General features: G+C 45.0%; 1 protein-coding gene across 1 annotated transcript; it reads left to right on the top strand.

The window, feature by feature from the left end:
- Positions 1 to 16305: 16305 nt before the first annotated feature.
- Positions 16306 to 17289, top strand: LOC115082102 (taste receptor type 2 member 40-like). Its single transcript, XM_029586366.1, has one exon. It carries the CDS (start codon positions 16306 to 16308, stop codon positions 17287 to 17289), a length of 984 nt encoding a protein of 327 aa, XP_029442226.1.
- The last annotated feature ends 9552 nt before the right edge of the window (positions 17290 to 26841 follow it).

The following is a 26841-nucleotide window of genomic DNA, read 5'->3' as shown; positions in this document are numbered from 1 at the left end:
TGACCCGCTCCCCCCACTATTGATGCCCACAAATGCCTTTCCACCAAGAGCAGAATTTTTCTTTCATGGCAGGAGCCTTCCTGTACATTTCGGTCTCCTCACTGACATTTAGTTAATGCTGCCTGATGTCCACCCTTGAGGGGGCTGCATCTGCTCTGATTTGATTTGTCTGATTTGTTGACACAGAACCCGGCATCCCCAGACACTGGGAGCCGATGGAAGACCGTCCGAGTAAAAGAGTGGAGCTCCCAGCAACCTCCGAAGAGTACAAGATGGTGGCAAAGAGATTTTACAAAACAGTTAAGGATCATCGCATTGTCAAGGTACAGTAAGAAAGTGACCATGATAACACCCTGATGACAGCAGGAAGGGGAAAGAGTGAGGAGAGAGGCCACCCAGGATGGCTCCCTGATGGGAGCTAGATGGGAAGGTGTCAGGAAAGAGGCCTTGCACGATGGCTTCCTGGGAAGAGTCAGACCTGAACTTGTAAGGACAGAAGCAGATGAGGTCTAGATGAGGAAAGGGGAAGTGTGGAAGACTGCAGGACATCAGAATGACTCTTAACTTATCACCATGGTTCCTCCAGATCGAGCGAGTCCAGAACCCCTACCTCTGGCTGTTTTACCGTTGCAAGAGATCTTGGCTGAAGAAGAAGAATCCCGCAGGGTTGAAGAACGAGCAACTCCTGTTTCATGGGACGCGTAGCTTGAACACCTGCCACTCCATCCAGCAGATGGGCTTCAACAGCAGGTTCAACAAAGGTCAGTGGCGCTTCATCGCAGCGGCGCCAGCGATAGCGCGCAGGTTTACGGAAATACCCTACCCCCCCCCCCCCCCCAGCAGGCTCCTTCCTGAATGCAGCAGGCCAGATGGAGGTGAGCAGAGGAGGACGTTCTGGTTCCAAGCTCCGAGATGTGGCTCCGGGTTTCAGAACCCCTCCCCTCCAAATGCTAATCCTTGAACCCTTAAATCTTAAACTTTAACGTATCCAACCGAGCCTTTACTCTAAACCCTAATGCTAAACCTTTCCCCTAAACCTTAATCCAATAACATTGCCGCAACCGTAATGCCTTATCCCCTAATGCTAACACAGAAGGGTAACTCCTAAACGTGAAACCTAATCCTTGTAAACCTCTTCCACCACCTCTGCCTTGTGGGGTGCACTGAATAAAGGGGGGGTCACGTCAGAGCTTAATTTGTAGACAAAAAGGAAAAGGAACTAAGGAGTGGGAGGGGAGGCGGATGGGGGAGTGGGGCCAGGGCTGCGTGAGACCTGTGTGAGCCAGGTGTGAACTCTCTCAAAAACACTCACATACACACACACACAGACACACACACACAGACACACACGCACACAGACACACATGCACACACACGCACACACACACGCACATACGCGCACAGACACACGCACACGCACACACACGCACACACATACGCACACACACACACACATACACACTCACACGCACATACACACACACACACATACACATGCACACGCACACATACACACTCACACACACACACACAGACACACATGCACACACACGCACACACACATGCACATACGCGCACAGACACACGCACACACACGCACACACATACGCACACACACACACACACATACACACTCACACGCACATACACACGCACACACACATACACATGCACACGCACACATACACACACACACACGCACACACACGCACACACACACGCACACACACACACACACACACAGAGATATGCGAACACAACCAGTAGCAGCAGTAGCAGTGGGGCCTCCCCCTCATGGCCTCCTCGCCCGTGCCAGAGAAGTGGTTGTGTGGCTGCTCCCATCTCCAACACAAATCTGCTCTGCTTCCTCTGGGGCCTCGGAGGCCAGAAATATTCTGCAGCCCCACCAGCCCTGCTGGGTTTTTTTCCCCCGCAGGTGAGCCAGAATTGATTTTCCACTGCCAGCTCTACTCCGCCTCCTTGAGTACCAGAAAAATGGTGGCGGAAGGCTGTTCTGTGTTCTGCCAGAAAATGAGTCCTGGATAACGGACGCAGAAAAAGGTTGAATTAGCACAGGTTTGAAGCTTGTGAGCAATGGTGCGAATCCTCAGGGTCAGGGCTGAAGCACAGTGCTGCTCCTAAGCTACATACGTGAGGTCATGCAACCTTCTCTGTCCTGCAGGATCTGCTTCAGTATCGCCCCCTTCCCCTCCTGTTCCCTATGGGGCTGGTTTAGGGAGCAGCGTGACCGGTCCAAGCTCCCCGCTCTCTTCCTCTTCCTGCCGGACCTGCCCCGGGCTGTAGTGAGACCTGGAAGCCGGGGGAGGAGCCGGGTGAGACGCTTTAAAATCGGCGTTCCCGCTCCTCCATACTCGCTGCAGCTGACATTACCTACTGGGACCCTTTGGAACCTGTTTGCATCCATTTGCCTTGTGGGACCTGGAAGCCGGGGGAGGAGCCAGGTGAGACGAAATAAAATCTGCGTCCAACCGGCGCACCGCAGCCGCCGGCGCACTGCCAAAGCCGCGCGCGCCTAAGGGGCACGCGTGGCTTTGCCTGGCTTAGCCTGGCGAACCTGGCCCTGGCAAGGAATCTTTCTTCAGTTGCAGCTGCAGCCACGAGAAGTGCTGAAAAGGAACGGTCTTAAATTGTTAAGTTTTCACTCACAAAACTCCCGGTAAGATTCCTATTGAATACATTATATTTCCTGTTATATTGGGTAATTTTGCTATCTCTTTGTAAATGCCACATACAAAGAGAAAAGCAAAACTGAGAGATTATTCGTCTACCCCAGAGAGGTTGAACCAACCCAAAATAGAGGACTGTTTTGCGAGAACTCCTATAATTACCCCAGAAGGGGGTGCCGCTGGAGGGGTAGACAAAGAGCAGGGTCTCCCCACCCAGGCACATGAAATATCATTGACCCCAGGGGCGCCAACAACTCCTGAGCCACCAGCTGGACCTAGAGTGGGGATATCACTTGGAGGTGATCCCATACTCAAAATGGATTCTTTAACAACAAGCGATCAGAGAGGAGCAGTTGGTTCAACTAGCTTCTCGGAAAGCTCACAGCTGGGCTCTATGGATCAAAGTGGAATTACATCTCCATTGGAGGGAGGGACTGGTAATATCCAGGAAGGACTCTTGGCTGGAATTTCTGTTATTACTCCTAAAAATTTTACTCTTGGAGAAATAGGAAATATGCTGGTTTCCATGCAGAAATCAATAAACAACATTGTAAATACATTGCAGGAAGTGCTAAATAAGAATGTGGTCCTTCAATCTAAGATTGAAAAAGTTGAAGAATCAGTAAATTCTGTACAACTTAAGGTAGATAAAATGGATAAAATTCAATTGAATTTAATAAAATCTGAAAAATCCCATTTTGAGAGATTAGAAGTATTAGAAAATCAGGTGAAGAAAAACAATTTGAGGATATTGAATTTTCCTAAGACTGCTTTAATAAACCCAATAGATTTATTTAAAAGTTACCTAGTTAATATCCTGAAATACACAAAGGGCCAGATTTTCAAAAGCATTTACTCGAGCAAAACTGGTTTTTGCTCGAGTAAATACACTTTACTCAAGTAAGTGGGCTTTTCAAATTGCTACAATATATGCCATTGAATTGTCCATAGGATTTACTCAAGTAAGTGCACTTTACTCGAGTAAATAGCTTTTGAAAATTGCTACGATAGTATGTCACATTTACATGCGTAACTCCTTTGAAAATGACCCCCAAAGGAAGCATTACCAGCTATTGCAAGAATATACTATATCTCTCAAAATGAGGAAATGAAAAAACAAGATCAAGATAAAGATAATCAGCCTGAATTAGATTTGTCAGAATTGTTAGAAAAATCTTTTGAAACCTGTATAAATACTAGAGCTACTCTCATAGTACAATTCTCTTTTACATCTGAGAGAGATTCTTTGATGAGAATATATTTTGGACACCAAAATGATAAGTTTTACGGACAGGTTATTAGGATCTTTCCGGACATATCATATACAACAAGGGTTAAGAGGAAAGAATTTTTGGCATTGAGAAGTGAAGCTCAGAATAAGGGAATAAAATTCCTATTAAGGTACCCATGTCAATGTATTATTATTTGTCAAGGGAACAAGTATATTTTTTCACAGGCAAGCCAGCTAAGACAATACCTGGATACCCAGTCCCTAAGTGCTACCAATGAGTTGGTTTAAAAATGATATATAGGAGGAAATGAAAATTCTTTGTGTCTTATTTCCTTTTACTATCTGCTCTAAGACTGTTTAAATTTCTAGCTCTTCTTTTGCTTGATTTTAATTTCCTGGATGGATATTCACAGTTTGATTTAAGATTAAGTTGTTAAATAATTCCTAGATTAATATTTCTCAAAGAACTGTGTAATGTATTAATGAGACATGAAATAATAAACAATAAATTAAAAAAAAAAAAAAACAACAACTCTTCTCAAATGTTCACTCTCTCAAAAACTCCCCAAAACTTCTAGAAAAATCTTGACTTCCAAAAACCCCTTCACTTACTCAATGTACCAGGGCAGCAGAAAGACCCTGACTGCAATATCATCTGCCCTCTGACCCCGAGCACTCTCACCCACCAGGCACAGCCCCAAAACAGGAAAGGGCAAAGGCAGAGGGAGCACCCGAAAAAAAAAATGCAAAACCCCTTAAAACTGGAAAAACAGGGGAAAAATAAAGTAGCAGTGGCAAGGCCAGGCTACACACTTTTACTCTAAACCTTGACCCTAATTACAATTCAAACTCTACTCTAACCCTAAACCTATCTCTCATCCCAACTGTAAGTATAACTCTGCCTCTGCTTCTAACACTATATCAACCCCAATCCCAACCACAAGATCTTACTGCAACCCAACCCTAAGCCTAACCCTCTCACTCTTACCTGTTCTCTAACTTCTTACCCCAACTTTAAAATAAATCCTAAGTGATTGTAACCTATACCCTAATCTACAATCAGCCCTGATATCCTCTTACCCTAATCCAAAACAAAATATACTGTGCCATTGATCCAAGGTAAGGAAAGCACCTCGAGTGCTCTTGAGTTCAAAAGTTTGCAACGAGCCAAAAATACAAAATCTGCAGAACAGAACAGAATAGCAGTGGGGCCAGCCCAGTGACTTAGTGGTGGGTGCTGTGCCGGGCCCCGAGTCAGGCCCTCAGCTCCCCAGGTCAGCTGGGGCTCGGGGGTACTGTAGGGGAGGGAGGGAGTCATTGTCATCACTCAAAGGTGCCACCTAGTGGCCAGATTTCAAGTCCATGATTACAGGGTTCCAGAAGTAGCCCTGGAGCATGACCCTTGGCCGAAGACTGTCACTGTGATGACCCAGTTAGGTATGTTGGAGGGGAAGGGTGAAAGAGATATAAAATAAGAGAAAAGTCCATGAGTCATTGCCAAAGAAGGCTCATGGTGCCATATCCCATGATATGACTGTAGAATAGAATAGAGATTTATTCTATCAGAGTTGCTGGACTGCGTATTTCCCATGGTGCTCATGCTGTAGAATAGAATAGAGGTTTATTCTAACAGAAGAGCTGGTCTGCGTATTTCCCATGGTGCTCATGCTGTAGAATAGAATAGAGGACTATTCTGTCAGAAGAGCTCATCAGCGTGTTTCCCACAGCGTCTGTGCCGTAGAATAAAATAGTGGATTCTCACACAGTGCCAATAGCATAGAATAGAAGAGGACTGATCAGTTTGATTTCATGGTGCTTATGCTGCAGAACAAGTTTAAAGGAAAAAGCACAACTCTTGTTTCTGATTTATTGCCTTTCTATTCTTTCAGAGCACTTGTACGGCAAGGGTGTATATTTTGCCAAAGATGCTTCTATGTCTCTCAATTACACGTCCTCAAATCCTGGACTGAGGACCATGTTTCTGGCCCGAGTTCTGACTGGCAGATACACTACAGGGGATCCATCCATGGAGTTTCCCCCGATCCACCCAGACGGTAACAGGTTTGACAGCGCGGTGAACGACATCAACAACCCGACAATCTTTGTCAGCTTCTTCGACGACTTTGCCTATCCTGAGTTTCTTATCACTTTTTAGTGAAGGAAATCAACAGCAGGAGTCACCAAAACAATCCTCAGAACCTGCGCCTGCAAAAGAAGATCGATCCAGGTTGCCAGCTCCCTATTTAGCTGGATTTGGTGGGGAAGGGAGAAGAACAGGTGGCCACGGGGGGTGCTGGAAAGCAGATAGCGTCAAATAGAGAAAAAACAAAAAACAAAAATCCAGAGCATTCTCGGTAGCTTCTCACAAGGTTGTTCTTAGTTCTTCATGGATGTATAACGACCACCAGTGGACACATCCCATAGGTAAAATTATATGGAGAGTTATTTCCGAGCTTGCAGGTGAGCCGCTTTCTAGAGGGAGACTTATGTTCAGTCCTGGCATCACTTGGGACCCTCCCTCCTGACCCCCGCCTCTGACTCAGATGAATTCTGCTCTTCCTAGTTCTTATCTCAATATAGAGTCCAAGTCCCTGCCATGCACTGAGTAAAAAATCCTGAGCCTCTCCTGTATTCAGACTTCGGCTGTGAGCTCTTTTTAAGATGCGGGGTGGGGGGTGGTGGGGGGGAGTGGGTGGGTGGAGAGAGAAGGGCATTGTGACTGCGGCAGCCTCCCTGCACAGCACCATGTAAAGTTACGGCGCTATAGAAATCGGATTTATTTCTCAGGCCAAGAAATCCGCGGCTTGCGGGAAGATGCGCTCGAAGGCGTTTTTCCTTGAGGCGGGATTTAATGAGATGGTTGCAGGTGCCTACAGTCACTTCCGAAGGTGGTGTCTTCCCGCAGCTGTCGGAGCCAGGCAAGCAATGAAGCACGAACTAGCACGGGGAGAAATTGCGCCTTATCTCCACAGCATTCAAAATTTCACCATGACGATTTCTTCCTCTGCTGGTCTTATTCCTAGGTTTTCCCTTCCCCATTCCATCCACTTCACTCCCAAAAACTCTAGAAGAACGTTAGAAGAACAAGAATGAGATAAAACAGCGCACACAGGTCAGAATGACTGTAACTCTGCGCTGCCTCTGGGCTCTCATGACGCCATGGGTGATGTCAAAATGACATCAGAGACGTCTTCATGAATGAAAACTGTACAGTGCAAAGGTTAACAGGCAGGATGGAAAGGGTTAAGGTTAGGGCTAGGTTTAGGGGTTAGAGGCTAAGGCAATGGTTACAGATGGAGGTTAAGGTTAGGGCTAGTATTAAGGTTCATAGTTCGTTTAAGGTTATAGTTTAGGATGGGATTAGGGCAATCCTTCTAGGGTTTAGTGATTCTGCTGCCCCCAGGAGGAACTGAATAATTAGCGTCTTGCCACATAATTTACGACCTACCTTGCCAACAACAAACCTGAAGCTCCCCCCCCCCCCCACCTCCTAATTCAATCATCTGAAGAAAGCTTCAGGGTGCCTGCCTCCCTTCCCAGCTCTCTCTGCCCCAAGCCCTGAACTCAGAAAGCTGCCCTGCAAGGAACAGGAGGAGCAGGGAGTGAGGCTGAGGCACAGCTGCTGCCTAATCCAGCCCTCCCCTCCTGTTCTCTCCTCCCGTCCTGAAGACAGTGAAGTTGGAAAGCAGTCAGGGTGTTTGATCCCTCAGAGATCTCCTAAATCAAACCAAAGAATTTTGATATAATTCCTGGATGGAGAAAAATGCCATCGTCACGCGGATGTTCTTGTACCTCCCTCTGTGACCCACCATACACCAGCTGCAAAGACCTGGGTACGTTTTGTGGCGTCTGCACTGCCGGTGTGCCACAGCTGGCAGAGAGGGCATTCATTTCAGTTCCTAGGAGTCCGGGTGACTGACGCTACTGCCGAGGAGTTTCAAACTTGTGTCAATTCAAGCTCCTTTTTTGTGAATGCTTACCTTGTGTCCACGATATGCAGGCATTCAGCTTCCTTCTGTGTAATGCACTGCACGACAAACTCTGATACTGAGGGCATCTTCAGCAGACAGCGAGCTCATATACTCGGAAAGACAAGAAGGACTTTCTTAGAAAAAAAAGTCTCAGTTAAAAACAAACGTGGCCTTGCACGGTTACAAGTGCCTTTAGCTGATAAACTGCAGGTATTTGTGCTTGGTAAATTTTGATTTGTTTATAGTTTAAACGTTGTTTAAAAACGATGATGGTAACTTTCAAACGGGCACGCCGTGCGTCCAGATACGCGCCGTTTTATAACATACAGGCACGTTCGCGCGTACGTTATAAAATAGCCCCCGCGCGTGTATGCGTGCCCCGATTTTGCAAATGGGCAGGCACAGCCACGTAAAGACGGGTTTGAGCCCCGTAAGTGGAATTTTATAACAGGCGCGCGTCCATGCCATGACCAGTTTGTCCACCAGTTTGCCCAGTGTACAGCTAGGTCCTCCAACCCCAGTCATTAACCTGCATCCCCCCCCCCCCCCCCAGTTGACCCAGACCCCTCAAACACCTCACTTACAAACAGTTGATTTTAGGAGTGCACCTCCTCAATAACGGAGGTAAAGTTGCGTGGCGCTGGACCTAGGCGTGTGCCCAGGCGTGTACACATTTGCACGCACGTCTCCGGGTTCCCGCCCCAGAACCCATCCCTCCCCTTGCCACTACCAAACCATGCCACACCCCATCCGTGCCCTGCCTACAACACACCCACGCCATGGTGGCTTTTTTCCCTGATTTGAGATATAGAAACTCGTCGATAGCTAAACCACCTGCCCCTAGCCCTGAGTGATTGTCAAGTGAATCCCTCCAATCAAGTACGGGATTTCGGTGTGCAGCTAGATGAGAACCTCACAATGAAAATGCACATCAGTAAATTAATCGAGACAGGTTACGCCAAGTAGCGTCTACTACATCGGTTGAAACCACTATTAACTTTTGCGGACTTCCGTACTGTATTGCAAACTCCAATCTTCTCAAACCTAGACTGCTGAAATGCCTTGCTACTAGGTCTTCCAGCAAGTCACTTAAAACCACTACAATTATCACAAAATGCCACAGCAAGACTCTTATTGGGATCTAGGAAATAGGATCACATTACACCCTCGCCGATATCACTGCATTGGTTACCAGTACAATCCAGAATCTACTATAAAGCATTAACGCTAATATTCAGCATCATTCATCCCAATGACACCGGCTTGTTAGGAGTGACACTACAACCTTACAATCCTCAGCAAACACTAAGATCTCAAAATAAAGGATTACCGACTACTCCCACAATAAGGAGCACACATTTGACGCAAATAAGAGATCGGATGTTTTCCATAGTGGGTCCAACGCTCTGGAATTCTCTACCTGAGATGTTACGTACTTTATCGGATAGAAAGAGATTTAAATGCAAGTTAAAAACATGGCTATTCAAAAACGCATATAATTTAACTTAAAAACATCAGAACATACAGAGCCACAAAGACATGAAGGACGAAAGATAACAATTGAATCATGAAGAATAAATCAAATGAGAGAATGTAAGATTCTGAAAACAACCCACTGAATAAGATGTAAAAACTATCATTTCGTTTTAATTTTCCGTACTACCTGCCTTATGTACTAGATCAATTAGAAATATGTACTAGAAAATTTCACTTAGAACATAAGAACATAAGAAAATGCCATACTGGGTCAGACCAAGGGTCCATCAAGCCCAGCATCCTGTTTCCAACAGTGGCCAATCCAGGCCATAAGAACCTGGCAAGTACCCAAAAACTAAGTCTATTCCATGTAACCATTGCTAATGGCAGTGGCTATTCTCTTGGGGGCGGATTTTCAAAGGCGCGCGAATAGCCTACTTTTGTTTGCGCTCCAGGCGCAAACAAAAGTACGCTGGATTTTAGTAGATACGCGCGGAGCCGCGCGTATCCACTAAAATCCTGGATCGGCGCGCGCAAGGCTATGAATTTTGTATAGCCGGCGCGCGCCGAGCCGCGCAGCCTACCCCGTTCCCTCCAAGGCCGCTCCGAAATCGGAGCGGCCTCGGAGGGAACTTTCCTTTGCCCTCCCCTCACCTTCCCCTCCCTTCCCCTACCTAACCCACCCACCCGGCCCTGTCTAAACCCCCCCCTTACCTTTGTCGGGGGATTTACGCCTCCCGGAGGGAGGCGTAAATCCCCGCGCGCCAGCGGGCCTCCTGCGCGCCGGGCCGCGACCTGGGGGCGGGTACGGAGGGCGCGGCCACGCCCCCGGGCCGTAGCCACGCCCCCATACCCGCCCCCAAAACGCTGCCGACACGCCCCCGAAACGCCGCGACGACCGGGCCCGCCCCCGACACGCCCCCCTCCGAGAACCCCGGGACTTACGCGAGTCCCGGGGCTCTGCGCACGCCGGGAGGCCTATGTAAAATAGGCTTCCCGGCGCGCAGGGCCCTGCTCGCGTAAATCCGTCCGGTTTTGGGCGGATTTACGCGAGCAGGGCTCTGAAAATCCGCCCCTAAGTGAACTTAATAGCAGGTAATGGACTTCTCCTCCAAGAACTTATCCAATCCTTTTTTAAACACAGCTATACTAACTGCACTAACCACATCCTCTGGCAACAAATTCCAGAGTTTAATTGTGTATTGAGTAAAAAAGAACTTTCTCCGATTAGTTTTAAATGTGCCCCATGCTAACTTCATGGAGTGTCCCCTAGTTTTTCTACTATCCGAAAGAGTAAATAACCGATTCACATCTACCCGTTCTAGACCTCTCATGATTTTAAACACCTCTATCATATCCCCCCTCAGCCGTCTCTTCTCCAAGCTGAAAAGTCCTAACCTCTTTAGTCTTTCCTCATAGGGGAGTTGTTCCATTCCCCTTATCATTTTGATAGATATTTATGCCTATCTATGAATATCACCCCTGAAACTAACCTTTTTTTGTTTGTTGAGTTATAACTATGAATGTCACTTTGTAAACCGTTGTGATCTATACATGGAATAACAGTATATAAAATGTCTAAATAAATACATATTCATGCATTGACACTTGTGCATTCATCCTCCTGATTTATAAATTTGGATGGATATGCACAAGTGCCAGATGCGCGCAAATCTCCCGATTTTAGCACGCACCTGCCTTTGAAAATTCACCTTAATGTGAATATTTTTCTATAAAATCGACAGTTTTTCATAGTCGGAAGTGTGAATCTTTATGCAAAATTAAGCAAATTTGCCATGTATTTGCCACAACATTTAAAAAAATCTGTAACAGAATTTGCTAACTATTGCTGCAGAATCTTTAAAAATCTGCCGAGGGCTCTGGGTTAGGGTTAAGGTTAAAGATGGGATTAAGATTAGAGGTTAAGGTTGAGGCTAGATTCAGCGTTCAGGGTTAGAGGATCAGGGTTAGAGGCTAAGGTTGGAGCTAGATTCAGCGTTCAGGGTTAGAGGATCAGGGTTAGAGGTTAAGGTTGGGGCTAGATTCAGAGTTCAGGGTAAGGCTGGATCAGGGTCAGAAGTTAGGGTTAAATTTGGGGTTAGGGTTAGAGGGTAAGGTTAGAGTTAAACTTGTAGGTTAAGATTGAGGTTAAGGCTAGATCAGGGTTAGCGGTTAGGTCAGAGATTACAGATTAGGACTAAGGTTGGGTTAGGAATAGAGCTCAGGGTTAGTCTTAGAGGTTAGAGTTAAAACTGGTTCAGGTTAGAGATTAAGGCTGGCGTTAAGCTTATAGGTTAGGTTGGGGGCTAGAGTTAGTGGTAACCTTTGATCCTGGTAAGAGGCAGACAAAAAGGGGGAGGGAAGTTTAGGGTAGAAAAAAGGGGTCAAAATCACAGGGAGCAGTGAATTTCAGAGAGCTTCATTGTGCACTAAGCGAAGAAATATTTTCTCCAATTTGAATTAAATGTGCTAAACTTCATGGCGTGTCCCTGAGTCTTTGTATTTTTTGAAAGAATAAACAATGGATTTGCATTGACTCCCTCCCTTCCTTCCCATCCGACTGTCACTGACTCCCTTCTTTCCCCACCCTCTATCATTGACTCCCTTCCTTCCTCACCGACTGTCACTGACTCCCTTCCTTTCTCACCCTCCGACTGTCACTGACTCCCTTCCTTCCCCTCCGACTGTCATTGACTCCCTTCCTTCCCCTCCGACTGTCATTGACTCCCTTCTTTCCCCACCCTCTGTCACTGACAATGTCTCCCTGACAGGCTTGGAGGAAGTGAAAACAGCAGAAACCTAGAATTAACATTTCCAACCATAATCACTACCATTTGTGCTTTAAAAAAAAAATCCATTTTTTTGCTTTCTGAGAAGGAGTAGGCCTATGCTGTAGAGTTACAGAGCTGTGGAGATCATTTCAAGCCTAGGCCACCTTGAAATACTGTAAGTGCTGCTTCAGAACAAGACTTCGGGATCCGAGTTCCCGCCAAACACTCTTCCTGAGATCTCTTCACCCAAGATCAACGGAATGGGCCATTGCAGTCCTGATTTTGTCCCATTGCATGCAGGGAGTTGTAGTTCTGTTGACTTAGGGAGATGAATGGGAAATCAGAGCCACAAATCTTGGCCATGCGATGGGCCAAAACCAGAGCCCATTTAGCCTTTTCATTTGACCTGGGGTGAGGTGGTAACCCTTGATCTTCTTCCTTCCCACTCATCAGTTTCTTGTTTCACAATAATAACTTTTTTCCTTGTCCCAGGGGAATAGAAGAGGTGCCAAAAAACATGTTATTATTATTTCATCTTAATCCTGTCCGCTAGGTAGTGAAGTATCAATTATGGGAGCACCATAGGTCTCCTTGAACTTTCTCTGTAATTATAGAGAATTATAGTGTGTGTGTAGGGGTGGGGAGGATGGTCCTCGGGGGGCATCCTGTAGACTTTATATAGTGAGTGGCTGGGATGAAACTACCCACAAAATTTGCTACAGCTCTACCACTTCTTTGTGATGGTTTCTATAGCGCTACAATACGTGCGGAGCACTATAGGGATATTCCTAAGAGACTCTCCCTGCTCCATGTGCACGGGAAATGCAAGGGGGCACTGAGCGGGCCATTTCTCACGCACAAATTGTAGCCCTCTAATCTCATCTAGGGGGTTAATATTTCCTTTCTTCCCCCCACCTACCAAAACAAATCTGGGTATAAATTGAAAAAATTCCAAAGCAGGAAATCACTGTTCCTTTTCTTAAAATGAAGCAAAGTGAAAGCGGCTTCACCTCTGATCTTAAAGGCAATAGAAAGGGAGGTGGGAGCTGTGAAGTGTGAGAAGGAGTTAGCTAGAACTCCCTGCCAGAATCTCCTGTTCTTTAAAACCCTCCCAGCCTGATCTTATCTGTAAGGCTGGTTCTTTTCTCTTTTTCTCAGAAGCTTTCCCCTGCCTGAATAAGATTGATGGGAAGGGAGCGGAGGGGGGAGATGGGTAGGGAGGCTCTGCCTTTCATGAGGCTGGTGAGGGTTTAAACAGGCAGGTTGCAGGTTCCTCCTCTCAGATATAAATTCAGTTTCTGGGTGAGGGGCGCCCCTCAGGAATTTCAGGGCATGGGGTTAGAGAGAGTTTCTGGGTTGTTTTGTAAAGAGCCAGCGAGATGAGGGCAGGGTGGGCGCTGAAGCCCATGGTTGAACTGCTGGGCAGATGTTGGCTGCAGATGTGATGGAAGCTGCTGCTGCCGCTCCTTGTCTGTGTCTCCGGGAACCGCTGCTGTCAGACAGCCCCCGAGGAGGGGTCCTCGGTCTCCGGTGCTGCTGTAGGTGTTCTGCTCTCTGCTATTCCTGCTGCTCCCATATTCACCCGCAGCCTGGTCCTTATTGCATCTTACGGGTAAGTGATTTCTCGTCTCCCCTCTGTCTTGATTGAAGCACCACAGCTCGACCTTCAGGCGGTCTGGAACAGTGGGTTCCAATCCCAGCATGGCTTAGGTTGGTACCACCTCTGCTGACAGAGGCGACTGTAGGCATCTAATGGATTAACAGAATAGCTCCCTGTCTGTAAGGAGGTGCTGAGTCAATTTTGGATTTTCACCCATTGCATTCTGGGACTACACCGCCATGCATGCAATGACAGGAAACCAGGACGGTCTCAGTGTCTCCCCACTGACTGACATCCACCATCGTTGAGTGAGGGCCACACTCCAGCAAGTCTGAAATGTGCCTCAGTAAAACCGATTTTAAAGAAGCCATCACTAGACGAGATTATGAAATAGAGGCCAAGCTCTTTCCGGCCATTTCTATCCAAGTGTATTGAATTAGTACTAAAAACAATTAACTGATTATCTTGACGACCATTCTTTGTTAGAGTATTATCAATTTGGTTTTCAAACCTGTCTCAATAAACAGGTCCTGCACTGGTCATACCTAGATGTTATTCGGAGGGTTTTTGTCCGGGGTACGGAGTAAATTATGATATATATATGGATATCTCATCAGTGCTCGAGACTGAATGGTTCATTGCTTAGGCTTCTGGTAGATCTTGGCTCAAAGGTATGGCTGTTATCATGATTCGGTTCATTTTTAGAGGGCAGAGACTTTCAGGTGCAAAGGTATTGCAATGGACAGAAATGAAGCCAGGAGTTGCACAAGTTCTGGCTCTATCAGCCACATTATTTAACAACTCCCCAGGCCCCCATTTGTAAAATTCTGCAAGTTATAGTATTCAGGCATCCCGAGATCAACCTGCAGCAGGTCTCTGGTGCTTAACCGAAGTAGAGAAGTATACGTTACATAGCAAACTTGCCAGCTGGACTGAAACTTTTTTTTTGTCTTAAAAATTGTATCTTTTGTAGTCAAAAGATGTCTATTTTTCCTGATGTAGTAAGGGAAACTCAAGAAACTACATAAATTAGTTTTGGGTGCAGCTTTTCAGTTGAAATTTCCTTGCAAGTATTTGATCCAGTTTCAAGGTAACAGATTTGTTTTCTATGACGGCTTGATGATGCGGTCATAGACTTAAATAATGGTTAAGGCATTCAATATAAGATTTTTCATATAACATTTCCTTTTTGGTTTACATTTAACTTGACAATGCTTATGCTTTTCCTATTTTCTTCAGATGGATCCTTCTTCCAATTTTTAAAGGAAGATCTTTTGGTTAAAATAACCTCTTTCACCTCCCCTTTTAACCATGCTGGCAATCGTTTGGCTTTCCTTCTACTTTTCTTAATGCATGGAATACATTTGGACTGCACGTCTAAGATGGTATTTTTAACAATGCCCACTCCTTTGCACTCTCTTAACCTTTGGAGCTGCAGCTTTCAGTTTTTTTCTCATGTTATCAAAGTTTCCCTTTTGAAATTTAGTGCTAGAGCTGTGGATTTACTTATTGTCCCCCTTCCAAATATTAATTCAAATTTGCCAAGCGAGACATATAATTCAGAAAACTGGCAAATTAAAAAATTAGGGATTACCTGTGATTCAAATTTATCTTCTAATCTTCAGGTGAAAAATATAGTGAACATTTCATTTTACAAACTAGGTATGCTGCAGAGATTAAACCATATTTGTCTGTTTCAGACAGGTATGCAATCCCTGATTTTACCAAACTTAGGCTACTGTAATTCTGTCTATACTGAGCCTTCCAGATACCCCCATCAGAGCACTGCAGCTTGTGCAGAACACAGCTGCCCTAGTGATTACAGGGATGCGTCCTGTGATCATTTCATGCCAGTTTTACACGCTTTGCATGGGCTTCCAGTCTCTTGGCAAATACAATTTAAAGTAATTATATGATTATTTGTAAGGCCTTCCATGAGCAGTCCCCACTACGTATTTGTGCAGCATTAAAGATCTACCGTCCCACTCTAACTCCTAGATCAAGCGTTCAGGATTTACTGGATATTAGGATCTCCTAAGCTCATCCATCTGGTCGAGGGCCATGAGTGATCCAGTTCCGTGGCTGGTCCCAGTCTCTGGAATTCATATCATGTCCACGCCATTAGACATTTAAGGAACAACTGAAAACATATTTTTTTAAAACTGTTTTATGAGGCTTTAAATTCCTGTCAATAAACTCTCAGATTGCGAGGTCAGCCACCCTTTCAACTGATCATTGAAGTTTTAAAATATCTAGTTATGTATTTATTGTTGGTTATGTTTTATAATTATGTATGTTATGATAAAACTAGCCTTTAACTGTGGAGTTTGCAAGGAATACATGTTTTATTTTATAATAATAATAATAATTATTATTATTAAATAATTTCATTATACCCTGACTGTCCTCTGTTCCACTTTTAATTTTCTAAATGAGCAACATTACTGAATGACTCCTGTCTGTTCCTTAGAGATCATCAAAGCCCTTGAAGAAAGGGCAACCACTGCTGAGGAGCCAGACTAATAAGCTGCCAGGAGAGCAAAGTGAACCGAAGTCGCAAACAGACAGCATGTTACCCCTATTCACGCTCATCTCCATGGTCATCCTGGGAATGAGCACCCTAATGGCAGTCGTGACCAATGTGTTCATTGTGGCAGTGAACTGCCTGGACAAAACTAAAGGCAGGGCCACAAATGCCTGCGACCTCATCATATCTACACTTAGTGCCTTCAACATCTGTTTCCAGTGCACCATGACAGCCAACGACTTCTTTGTGTTCCTGTGGAGTGAAGCCTACTTCTCGGACCAGGTTTATGCCATCTTCAACACCTTCCTAGACTTTACTATTTTCTCTAGCTTTTGGCTCACAGTCTGCCTCTGTGGCTTCTACTACCTCCAAATCGTCCTCTTTACTCACCCGATCCTGGTCCGGTTAAAGCAGAGCATCTCCTCTCTGGTACCTTGGATGCTCCTCTGGTCTGTATTGATCTCTCTACTCCTCAGTTTTCCTGCAGCATGGAGTGTTTACAAAGACCCAATCAATAACATGACCAGTGACAGCTTCATGGCAAACATCACCTTGGATGAAGCTCTACCTAAGCTAAGCCTCTACTATCTCCTTTTCACCAACATCATTGGTTGTTTCTTACCCCTTCTCCTTGTGGGGATCTCCAACATTCTCATTGTCATGTCTCTCTGTGTACACAGCAGGCGGATGGAGCAGGGTGGGACCAGCCTTAGCACACCACGGGCAGAGGCCCGCATGGGGGCTGCCAAGACTGTCACCTCTCTTCTGCTCCTTTACATGTCCTTCTACTTCTCAGAGGGTCTGATGTTCCTGGACATCTTCTCGCCTACCAGTCCCTGGCTGTGTGTGTGCCTGATGGTCATTTATGGCTATGCACCCACACAGTCAGTTATCTTGATTCTGGGCAGCCCTAAGTTGAGAAGAATGTCCATGAAGATGTTCCACCGGCCAAAAATGGGGATAGGGGACCATGAGCTTACAGGAAAGAACTTAGTGGTGTTAACTAGTGGAACAATTACTCGGTAACTTCTTGGAGTTCCATGGCTCCTGCCTATTTCTTTGTAGTTCTTTCTATCCATCCCACTCTTCTAACTCTTGTCTCTTCTGTCTATCCGAGTCTACGCACCTCTGGAGGAAGATCATTTTTGGTTTCTTTAGAATGACCTCTCAACTCTTCACCCAAACATCACTCCTTATTTCTCCATATCCTGACTTGAGGCTCCTGTGGCTGTGAGTACAAATCTCACCCTCTTTCATTAAAGTGCATTGATGTCTGACTGCTACCCTCATAAGTCCCTTTTTGGGGGCTGCCTGGAATACAGGGGCCATTGTCCATACCAGATCTTCCTTTCCATCAGTGACACAGTCCACAATTTGCAGGAAGCCATTGGGGTTCATTCCAGCCAGGAGGAGGGTGAACAAGGGAGGGGACCCTTTCACACAGTCTGCCACTCTTTCTGCAGCCACAGTCTCCTTTGTACTCCCTCTCAGATGTCTTGCTTGACGGCTTCCTTGACTCAGAAGGTACAGGCTGGTCACTTAAATTGAGTGTCCAGAAAAAGGATTTCCTGCAACAAAAATTACTTTTAAGTCCAATTCACAAAAAAAAGTCCTTAGCAAGTCTTCATACAGAAGAAGGAACCCAAAGTGCCCTTTCTCAGTGATCTCCCACTGAGTCACTGTCCCTCGTGGCTGGAAATCCTAGGAGTCCCACTCTGAAGGTTAAGGAGCAGGATCTCAGGAGGGCAAGGATCTCCTGTCTCCTTTGATGTTAAATTCCTCAAGCTGAGCTTCTGGTGACAGAAAGCAGAAATACAGTGAATCAAATTCCCAAGAGAAAATCTCCTTCCCTCAGGTGGGTAGAACTGGTGGTCAAAAGATTTCTTCCCATGATACAAAAACTCTCATTAAAAAACCCACACTCTCCTTTCATCTCTGGCCGCTGCCACCCTCTCGTATCTCAGCTAAAAGGAGAAACAGCACCTGTCCCTCCTTCCCACAGGCAGGGTTGGCTTCCCTACTGGACAAGTAATGACAAAACCTTCCAAAATCTCATCTCAACTCTCCAGGACAAAACTTTCTCCAGATCCGTGAGGGGCTGACAGGAGTGGTGTCCTATTCCCCTGGGTTAGGCTGTGAGACCCGAGATGGGAATCTCTAGCAATCTCCTTCCACTTCCAAACCCCAAAAAACAACCAGACCTAAGCACATGCACAGCCTGTTTTTATATGGCACTGCCGACCAATCCAGACTGACCTTGGTGAGGAATCAGAAAGGATTGGCCTGCAAGGTGCTAAAGTCAAGTGTACACTAAGGGTAAGTTGATCAGTGAGGGACTGAAGCATCCCGCACACACTTCATGTCATTGTAAAGTGCTGTAATGATGCTTACATTTCTATAAGTAATGCTACATGGAATAAAATTTGCAATCTGACCAGTGGCCCTTCTGGGTCTTGCTATTTTTGTTCAGTAAACAGAGTTGAAGGTTGGGTAAAGGACATGGGGAAGGAGGTGGTTTAAGAATGCTCATCTACCCAGAAAGGCAAAAGACCAAAGATCCAGCAGAATGATATCATGCAGGTGGGGAAACTTGTATTACTGAATGCTGGGAGAGATCCTTTGCTGGAACTGTGTGTGTGGAAGCAACTGGGCAGAATATGTGGGACAATTATCTACCGTCATCCCATCATCATCTGCTGTCTTAATTCCATACGGGGGTCATTTTGGAAGAATGGAGGGGAGGTAAACAACCAGATAAAATAATAGGGGTCTCCTCCCAGCTCTACTTGGGACATTCCCAAGAATTTCAGAAAAGGGTGTCCATTCCCTTTGTATTTTAAACCAGCAACATAAGCACTCAGTGCAGGACCTACCCCTTCCTGCTTTAATTAACTGTACTGTGTTTTATTGACCCAACACAAAAGAATTATCCAGAGACGAGGATGTGCTTGGGCTTTTGCGACCACACACAGATATGTCTTGTAGAGGGGCCGGCATGGTTTCAAAGACTCACAAACTACACATTCTTGGGGTGATGCTTACCCTGGGTCAACAGCACAGCCCACAAAGAATCCATCCAGGTGACTGCAGAATGAATACAGTCAAAATCCCTGTTTTAATAAAAAAAAATAGCAGTGTTTGCAGTAGATTTATAATGCTCTAAATTATTTTCTTCTTCTGGTGCACATTATAAATTTGGCTCGTTCCCTTGCCCTTCAGCCTGAGCAACCTTTGGGTCATTGGAGTTTCTGGAATTAGAGAACTGGTTTCAGAATGAGTGTTGGGCGGGGTGATATACGCAGGGTATTAACCACTGAACAAAGAAAGCTGCTGGGGCAGAAATCTAGAAAAGAGATCATTTTAATGAAGCCAAGCAAGAAATCCATTTGCAGAATTGCCTAATTGTGCAAGAGAAATGGTGTAAGTCCTCTTAGTTTTAATTATTCCCATGGAGACTAACTCACGGATTACAGTAAAACATAAGGGGACATGGGGCCAGCCCCACTAAAATTAGTATTCACTGAAAGATAAACAAGAATGTAGCTTCATAAGGCTGATGGGTGTACAGCAATGGAAGCTTGTAAGGTTGGGATGGTCAACCCCACAGCAATCAGGCATTTGGCTCTTTGGTGGTTCTGACTAAAGTTTTTGATGCCTGCTCAAATATTGACTCTTTTGCTTCCTTATAGGTTTCATTACTTTTTCTTGCAAGCAGAAAGGGGAGTGACTCCATTAGCTCCACCAAAAATAAAATGAGGTTGACAGGGAGCCAAGAAAGCAGTTGGGTGACAGCGAGGCCCGGGTACATATGGCTGCTGGGAGTTTAACATTGCAAGTTTTTCAGACTACTCAGGTACCCAGGGCCAATGTTTTTAGTAGACAAACTAAGCAATTGCCTAGAGTGTCAATTATTTGGTGGTGGCAAAATCTCACTAGCATAAGGCCCAGAGGGGTGGATGTACCAGAGGCAAAACTGCCAAAGAAGGAAGTGCTGTGCTGGAGCCATTACCAATGAAGGAAGTGCTGTGCTGGAGCCACTGCCAAAGGCAGGAAGTGCTGTTCTGGAGCCACTGCAAAAGAAGGAAGTGCTGTGCTGGAGCCACTGCCAAAGGCAGGAAGTGCTGTGCTGGAGTCACTGCAAAAGAAGGAAGTGCTGTGCTGGAGCCACTGCCAAAGGCAGGAAGTGCTATGCTGGAGTCACTGCAAAAGAAGGAAGTGCTGTGCTGGAGCCACTGCCAAAGAAGGAAATGCTGTGCTGGAGCCACTACCAAAGAAGGAAGTGCTGTGCTGGAGCCACTGCCAAAGGCAGGAAGTGCTATGCTGGAGCCACTGCCAAAGGCAGGAAGTGCTATGCTGGAGCCACTGGCAAAGGCAGGAAGTGCTGTGCTGGAGCCATTACCATAGGATCCAGCAGTTCCTCTGAACAATATAATTAAAGGCTTTATGACAAGCCCACAACCAAAATCTTGATAAATGGGGAAACCCCTGAAAAATTTAACTTGTGTGTGGGGGGGGGGGGGGGGGGGGGCGGGGGGGAGGAACAGGCAAGGTTGTCCACTCTCTATTATTATTTGGAAGCCTTGGCGGCCAAATTGAGAGATGAACCTGCATTTAAGGATATCAGGGATTTCGAATATAAGTTAAACATCATGGATGATTTCTTGTTACTGGTCATGGACGCTGGTAACTCCGCACCCACTATGTTATCCATATTTCAGGCTTTTAGTGCATTTGCAGGTTTAATTATAAATTATAAAAAAAGCTGAAGCATTAGCAATGAACTCAAAATTTAACACTGGATTAGGGGCAGGATCTTCCCTTTACCTGGGCTGTGCAAGAAATAAAATAACTAGGGAACAGAATTCCTGCCAATGTGTCAGTAGTAATTTTTCTTATTGTTCATTAATTCCACTTTTAGAAATGTTTAAAAAATGTTATCTCAAATTTTTGAAGGTACCTAAAGAAATAATTCCAGCAACATCTAAGGTTTTTATTTACCATTTGAGAAAAAATAGATTATTTCATCTGAAGAAAATGCAGGAAAGATTTCATTAGTTCCTGGTGACTTAGATATAACCATATTTTTAGAGAATTCATTCACAGGAGTTAAAGTTAGATGTTCTGGATCAGGTAAACATCCGAGTTTGCTATCCAGGCAGCTAAACTTTCTCTCCAATCAGTCCTCAAGACAAAGATTCTGTAAGTTTGAAATTATTTATTGTACAGGTAAATTCTACTTACAATTGTTGCATTTCAAATGTGAGCTCCTAGGCAAAGATCTTTGGTAATGGAAACGAGGTAGGAGAAGGGAGAAGGGAGTCTCTTGTGTTGCAGGAGTTGGTTTATGGTAGAGGTAGAAAGCATGAGGAATATGAGGCTGATTTAGTCCTTAGAAGAAGGCAGTAAGAGAGAAGGTAAAAAAAAACCCGATCGTTTCAAGGGGTATTACAGAGCGCTGCTGGCTCAGAAGCAAGCGTGGAGCAAAACTGAACTCTTGTCGAGAGCTGCTAAAGGAAAACGCCCTCACAAGCAGGAAGCAGGGGACAGGGTCCAATGGCGGTGAGCCTGAAAACCATGTAACACAGGGGGAGCATGAAGGGCAGTCCTTTGAACCTATAGGGCACCTTGGAAAACTCAAGTTAGATTGCCATCAAGCTCTCCCGATGGTGAGAGGAAGTGGAGGAGGGGGGGGGGGGGCCTCTTAAGGGCAAAGGCTCCTCTTAAAGGCAAAGGCTCACAGATTTTATATCATGGGTTACAAACAGTGTTTCAGCACTAAGAATCCTCAGAAGGAGGGACTGCACTAAACACAGTTAAACTACAATATGTATACAGATACAAACATGTATCCACTGCTGGGGACAGAGCATTAGAGCTACTTTAATAGCGTCGTATGCACCAGGATCTGATAAATATTGGACCTTGAGGTCTTTTTTCAGGATTAAGAATGATGCCGACATTTCTATAAGTGACAGAAAATTGCATTATTTTCAGATGTTGCAAGGGAAACTTAGGCAAGATGAAACAGTTTTCTTTTGAAGAACCAGGAGTTTTGGTTCTTGGTGATTCCTTTCTTGGAAGATTCCCTTGCAAATGTCCACTCAGATATCAAGGTAACAAATGGGTTTTTCTGACCCAGATCATTTGAAGACATTTTTGCCAAGATAGATTGCTACCTGAATCCACTCTTGCAACTTGCCCAATTCCCCACTTAGGATGATAAATCGTATCCTTGTTGTTTCAGATTCTTTTTTTTTTTTTTCTGGTCAAAATTTGTGATATTCAAGAAAATGGTTGCCTTTGATTTTTCCTGTATTCTTTTTTTTTTTTTTTTAAATTCTTTATTTATCAGTTTTTCAATTACAAAAATTCATCATTTCTGCAATACAGAAATTGTGGAAATAAAAATTATAGTAACAAAGAAAGAAACATAATTAACTAAATCCTATCACTTTGCATCACCATCCTGTTTCAATCGAAATGTTTCCATTTACCCAAAAATCAATACAGTTAATGGGAGAACTCCATGGAATTTAAAGAGAGAATTATAGGAAGTAACATGTTCTACAGTAAGAGAATGGCCTTTTACACACAAAATACTTCATATATTAGTGGGAGTCGATGTGGCTGGTTTTCTCAAATCAATAAAAGACTTTAATTGTTCAAGAGAAAAAAGAATAAAGGTATCTACCCCTTTCTTAAGCACACATTTACACGGAAATTTTAACATAAAAGAAAAACCTAGAGCAATCACTTCTTGGCGAAGGGCTGAAAAGCCTCTACGTCTTATTTGTGTAGCAGCAGCCAAGTCAGGGTAGATTTTAACATTAGCATTCATATATGACACTGGAAAGGATCTAAAGTATTTTCTCATGACTAATTGTAGGTCAATTAAGGAAATAAAGGAAACCAGAAGTGTTGCTCTTTCCAGTACATCAATATCTGAACTTTCTATTATATCAGTGAGATTCTCTTGCCTATTCTGAGCGGTAGCGGTAACTGCTGATTTTGGAAGAAAATAGCATTTATTAATAGGTGGAAGTTCTTCCTGGGATATCCCCAGTATTTTCCCCATAAATTTCTTAAAAGTGGTAAGAGGAGTCTCTCCAGTCACTCTGGGGAAATTCACAATACGCAAATTCAATTGCCTTGACTTGTTTTCCAAAGTTTCGATCCTTTTCGACAAAGTATCTCTGTCTCTCACTGTGGCAACTTTGAACTCCAAATTTCCGGATTCCTTCTCTTCCAACACATGAACTTTACCCGCAAGTAAATTCATTTGATTTTGCATATGGGAAGTAATTGTTGTATTTTGTAAAATTGAATGCTCCAATCTTGTATTAAACCCATTAAAAGTATTCACAGTGCCAGGCATCAAGTCCCACAATGCGACAAGAGTTATGACCTGAGGGCGTTCGGGGACAACCAACGGGGCAAATTCGGGTAATCCTCCCACGGGGTTTTGCAGAGTTCCTCCCGGGGGTTCTTCCCCGATTACCCCTGGACCCAGCCCGGTACCTGATATTATATCGCCTTTCGGGGTCCCTGAGTTGCTGGCAGCCGTTGACCCAGCCTCTGCCGATGCCACAATTGCAGTTGTTCCCTCTGCAGGCAAACCAGGAAGTGATCCTCTGATATGCGGTCCGGGCTGCAACACCACCTCAGCCCTCTGCGTCAGCGCTTGTCTAAGGTCTGGGCTCAAGGATGACTCCTCCGTTGACTGAATCGAAGCTCTCTCTTCGACTAGTCCTGCGGTATCCTCATTCCTTGGTGTGTTTGTTGCCGGGCTAAGGAAGTTCGTGATTTCTTGTTGTCCCGTTACTGTAGGTAAGGAAACTGAGGGGAAAACACGTATTGTCCCCTTTCTTTTCGCGGGCATTGTGAAGAAAATAAGTAACTTTGAGGAACTTCAAGAATCCTGACTTCCCAAGCCTCTCAGCGTGCTGCCATCTTAGGAGTCCGCCATCTTTCCTGTATTCTTAATTATTTGAATATGCAATTGTTACTGTTTCTTTATTTTTCTTGTATTTTGTTTAAAATTTAATAAAGAGAGTTAAAAAAAATGTGTCGGTAGGTCTGGAAAAGGTTTATAATCAGAAGGAAGAATGGCAGCATCTATTTTTATCTCTGTTGTGTAGGAAAACTCTGTCCAAAATTATTATTTTTCAAACAATTCGTTATGGTGCACAGAAAATGCCATGCTGGCAAAAAGAGGACTGGTGTTTTGCTTTTATAGAAAAACCAGGGAGGATAACTTTCAGAACTGCTTGTGCATCCTCCGGACTTCCTACCTGGTCTTGGTTTCTGAGGATGCATTCTGTGGAATTCTAGTAGCATCTCTTTATCCAAAATATTAGCCAAAGGTGTCCAAGAGTTATCTTCAGTTCCATAACCCTCCCATGACAGGAGGTATTCCCATACTCTGCCTCTTTTTCTTACGTCAAGTACAGCATCTACCTTATACTTGATGTCTTCTTCTGCATCTATTGGTGTAGGTTCAGGTGTCTTGTTAGAGAACTCACTAAGGATCAAAGGCTTCAATAGTGAGACGTGGAACGCATTATGAATCTTCAATGTAGGTGGTAGCTTCAGACTATAGGTGAGATAGCCTAATCGTCTGAGAATGGGAAAGGTCCAATGAAGCCTGGAGAGAAGCGAACTGAAGGTATTTTAAGTCTTAAGTGCTTAGTGGATAGCCAGTCTTTGTCACCAGGCTGGAAATCTGGAGCCTTGAAGTGGTGAGCATCGTATCCTTTCTTAGCTCAAAGTCCTGCTTTGAGAAGCATCTCTTTGGTTTGAGTCCAGAGTTGTTGAATATCTTTGGCAGTAGATTGAGCTGCCGGGGACGACACTGACAGTAGAAGTGGCAGTGGTGGCAATGGTAGTCGTCCATAAACCACTTCGAATAGTGTTAATCCAGTGGATGTTGCTGGATGAGAGTTGATGGCAAATTCAGCCCAGGGCAATAGTTGCAGGGAAAAGTGCATGCAACACTGATTAATGAAACCTCTGCATCTCCAAACTTCCCCCGAGAAGCGGGTAGTGTGGTGGTTATTGATGTTTGGGTGGATCCTTGGACACTGTGGCAGCTGACCATGTCCACGGGGGGCAATCCCGTGAGGGACCACAGTGTCAGGCTAGACTGGACACACAAACACAGATTTGAATCTTTTATTAAACAGTTTTGGAAAACACCGGAGGTGGTAGTAGTGAGTAGTAGATGTTGAGCCCGGCTGGGCATGTCTCCCACAGAACGCTGGAACAGCAAATCCTCTGCTACACTGTGCTGTAGTGGAAAGAGACTGAAAGTTATGAGTACACGATAAGAAGCATTCAGAGTCCAGGTAGAATTAGGAGAAGCTCCGAGACAGGGAGAGCAGACCCTCGAGGAGCGAGTACCTGATCCCTTAGAGCAGAGAGACTCAGTTGTACTGTACTCACATAGCAGTAACAGAGATTCCACTAGACGAGAAGTCTGGCACTGGAAAAGAAAGCAGGCCCTCAAGGAGCGAGTACCTGGTTCCAGTGAAGCAGTACTGTGGAATAGATGATAGTTGTACTCACAGATGGAAACTGTTAGTGAAGTCTTCCAAGTAGAAGGGTTTGAAGTTGCAGGCAGCGACTCAGGGAACATGGGCCCTCGAGGAGCGAGTACCGGTTTCCTGATAGCACCTGAAAGAAACAGAAGAGGCCCCCGAGGAGTGGGTACCCCGTTAGCAAACCCCTTCATTTCTATCTGACTGAGAATAGGTAGAAAACCAATTGTGAACACAAATTTATTTTGGAAGGATCTGCTTTAAAGATGGCCACCAAGACTCTCCTATATTTTCCATGTGAGGCCAAGCCCCCTCTTCCCCCTCCCCTACAAAAGGTCAATTGCTATGGGCTAAGCAGCAAGGAAATGCAGAGTGGTAAGGAGGTGAGAGATGGAAGTGGCGGGTGATACTGGAGGTGCACTGGGAAGAAATAGAGGGGGAAGAGCGCCTTGTGGAAGCCCCCAGATCTTAAGAGGGAAAATGAAATCACTTCTACGGAAGGATTTTCTCAGCGAGCTTCCTTCCTCAACCTCCAACTCTTAGTGACTCCCTGACAGGCTCATAAGAACATAAGAACATAAGAACATGCCATACTGGGTCAGACCAAGGGTCCATCAAGCCCAGCATCCTGTTTCCAACAGTGGCCAATCCAGGCCATAAGAACCTGGCAAGTACCCAGTGGGAAGAGCAGGAACCTGAAATTAACGTGTCTCACCAAAACTGGTACCAGGTTTGCTTTAAAGAATTTGTTTTGCTTTCTGACATGGTGTAGACCTATGCTATAGTGCTTCTACAGCTGTGGAGATCATTTCCAGCCTAGGCCACCTTCAAATACTGTAAGTGCTGCTTCAGAACAGGACTTCAGAATTCGAGTTCGCACCAAACACTCTTCCTGAGATCTCCTCAGGGTCACCACCTCACCCAAGATCAACGGAATGGGCCATTGTAGTCCTGATTTTGCCCCATTGCATGCAGGGAGTTGTAGTTTTGCTGACCTGGGGAGACAAACAGGAAAATCAGAGGTATACGTCCTGGGCATGTG

This window comes from Rhinatrema bivittatum, unplaced genomic scaffold (genome assembly GCF_901001135.1).
Source record: "Rhinatrema bivittatum unplaced genomic scaffold, aRhiBiv1.1, whole genome shotgun sequence".
Lineage (NCBI taxonomy): Eukaryota > Metazoa > Chordata > Amphibia > Gymnophiona > Rhinatrematidae > Rhinatrema > Rhinatrema bivittatum.
This window is presented reverse-complemented; position numbering and strand designations above follow the sequence as displayed.

Coding starts and splice junctions, on each gene's coding strand:
- LOC115082102 (XM_029586366.1), top strand. CDS start 16,306: ATGTTACCCCTATTCACGCTCATCTCCATGGTCATCCTGGGAATGAGC.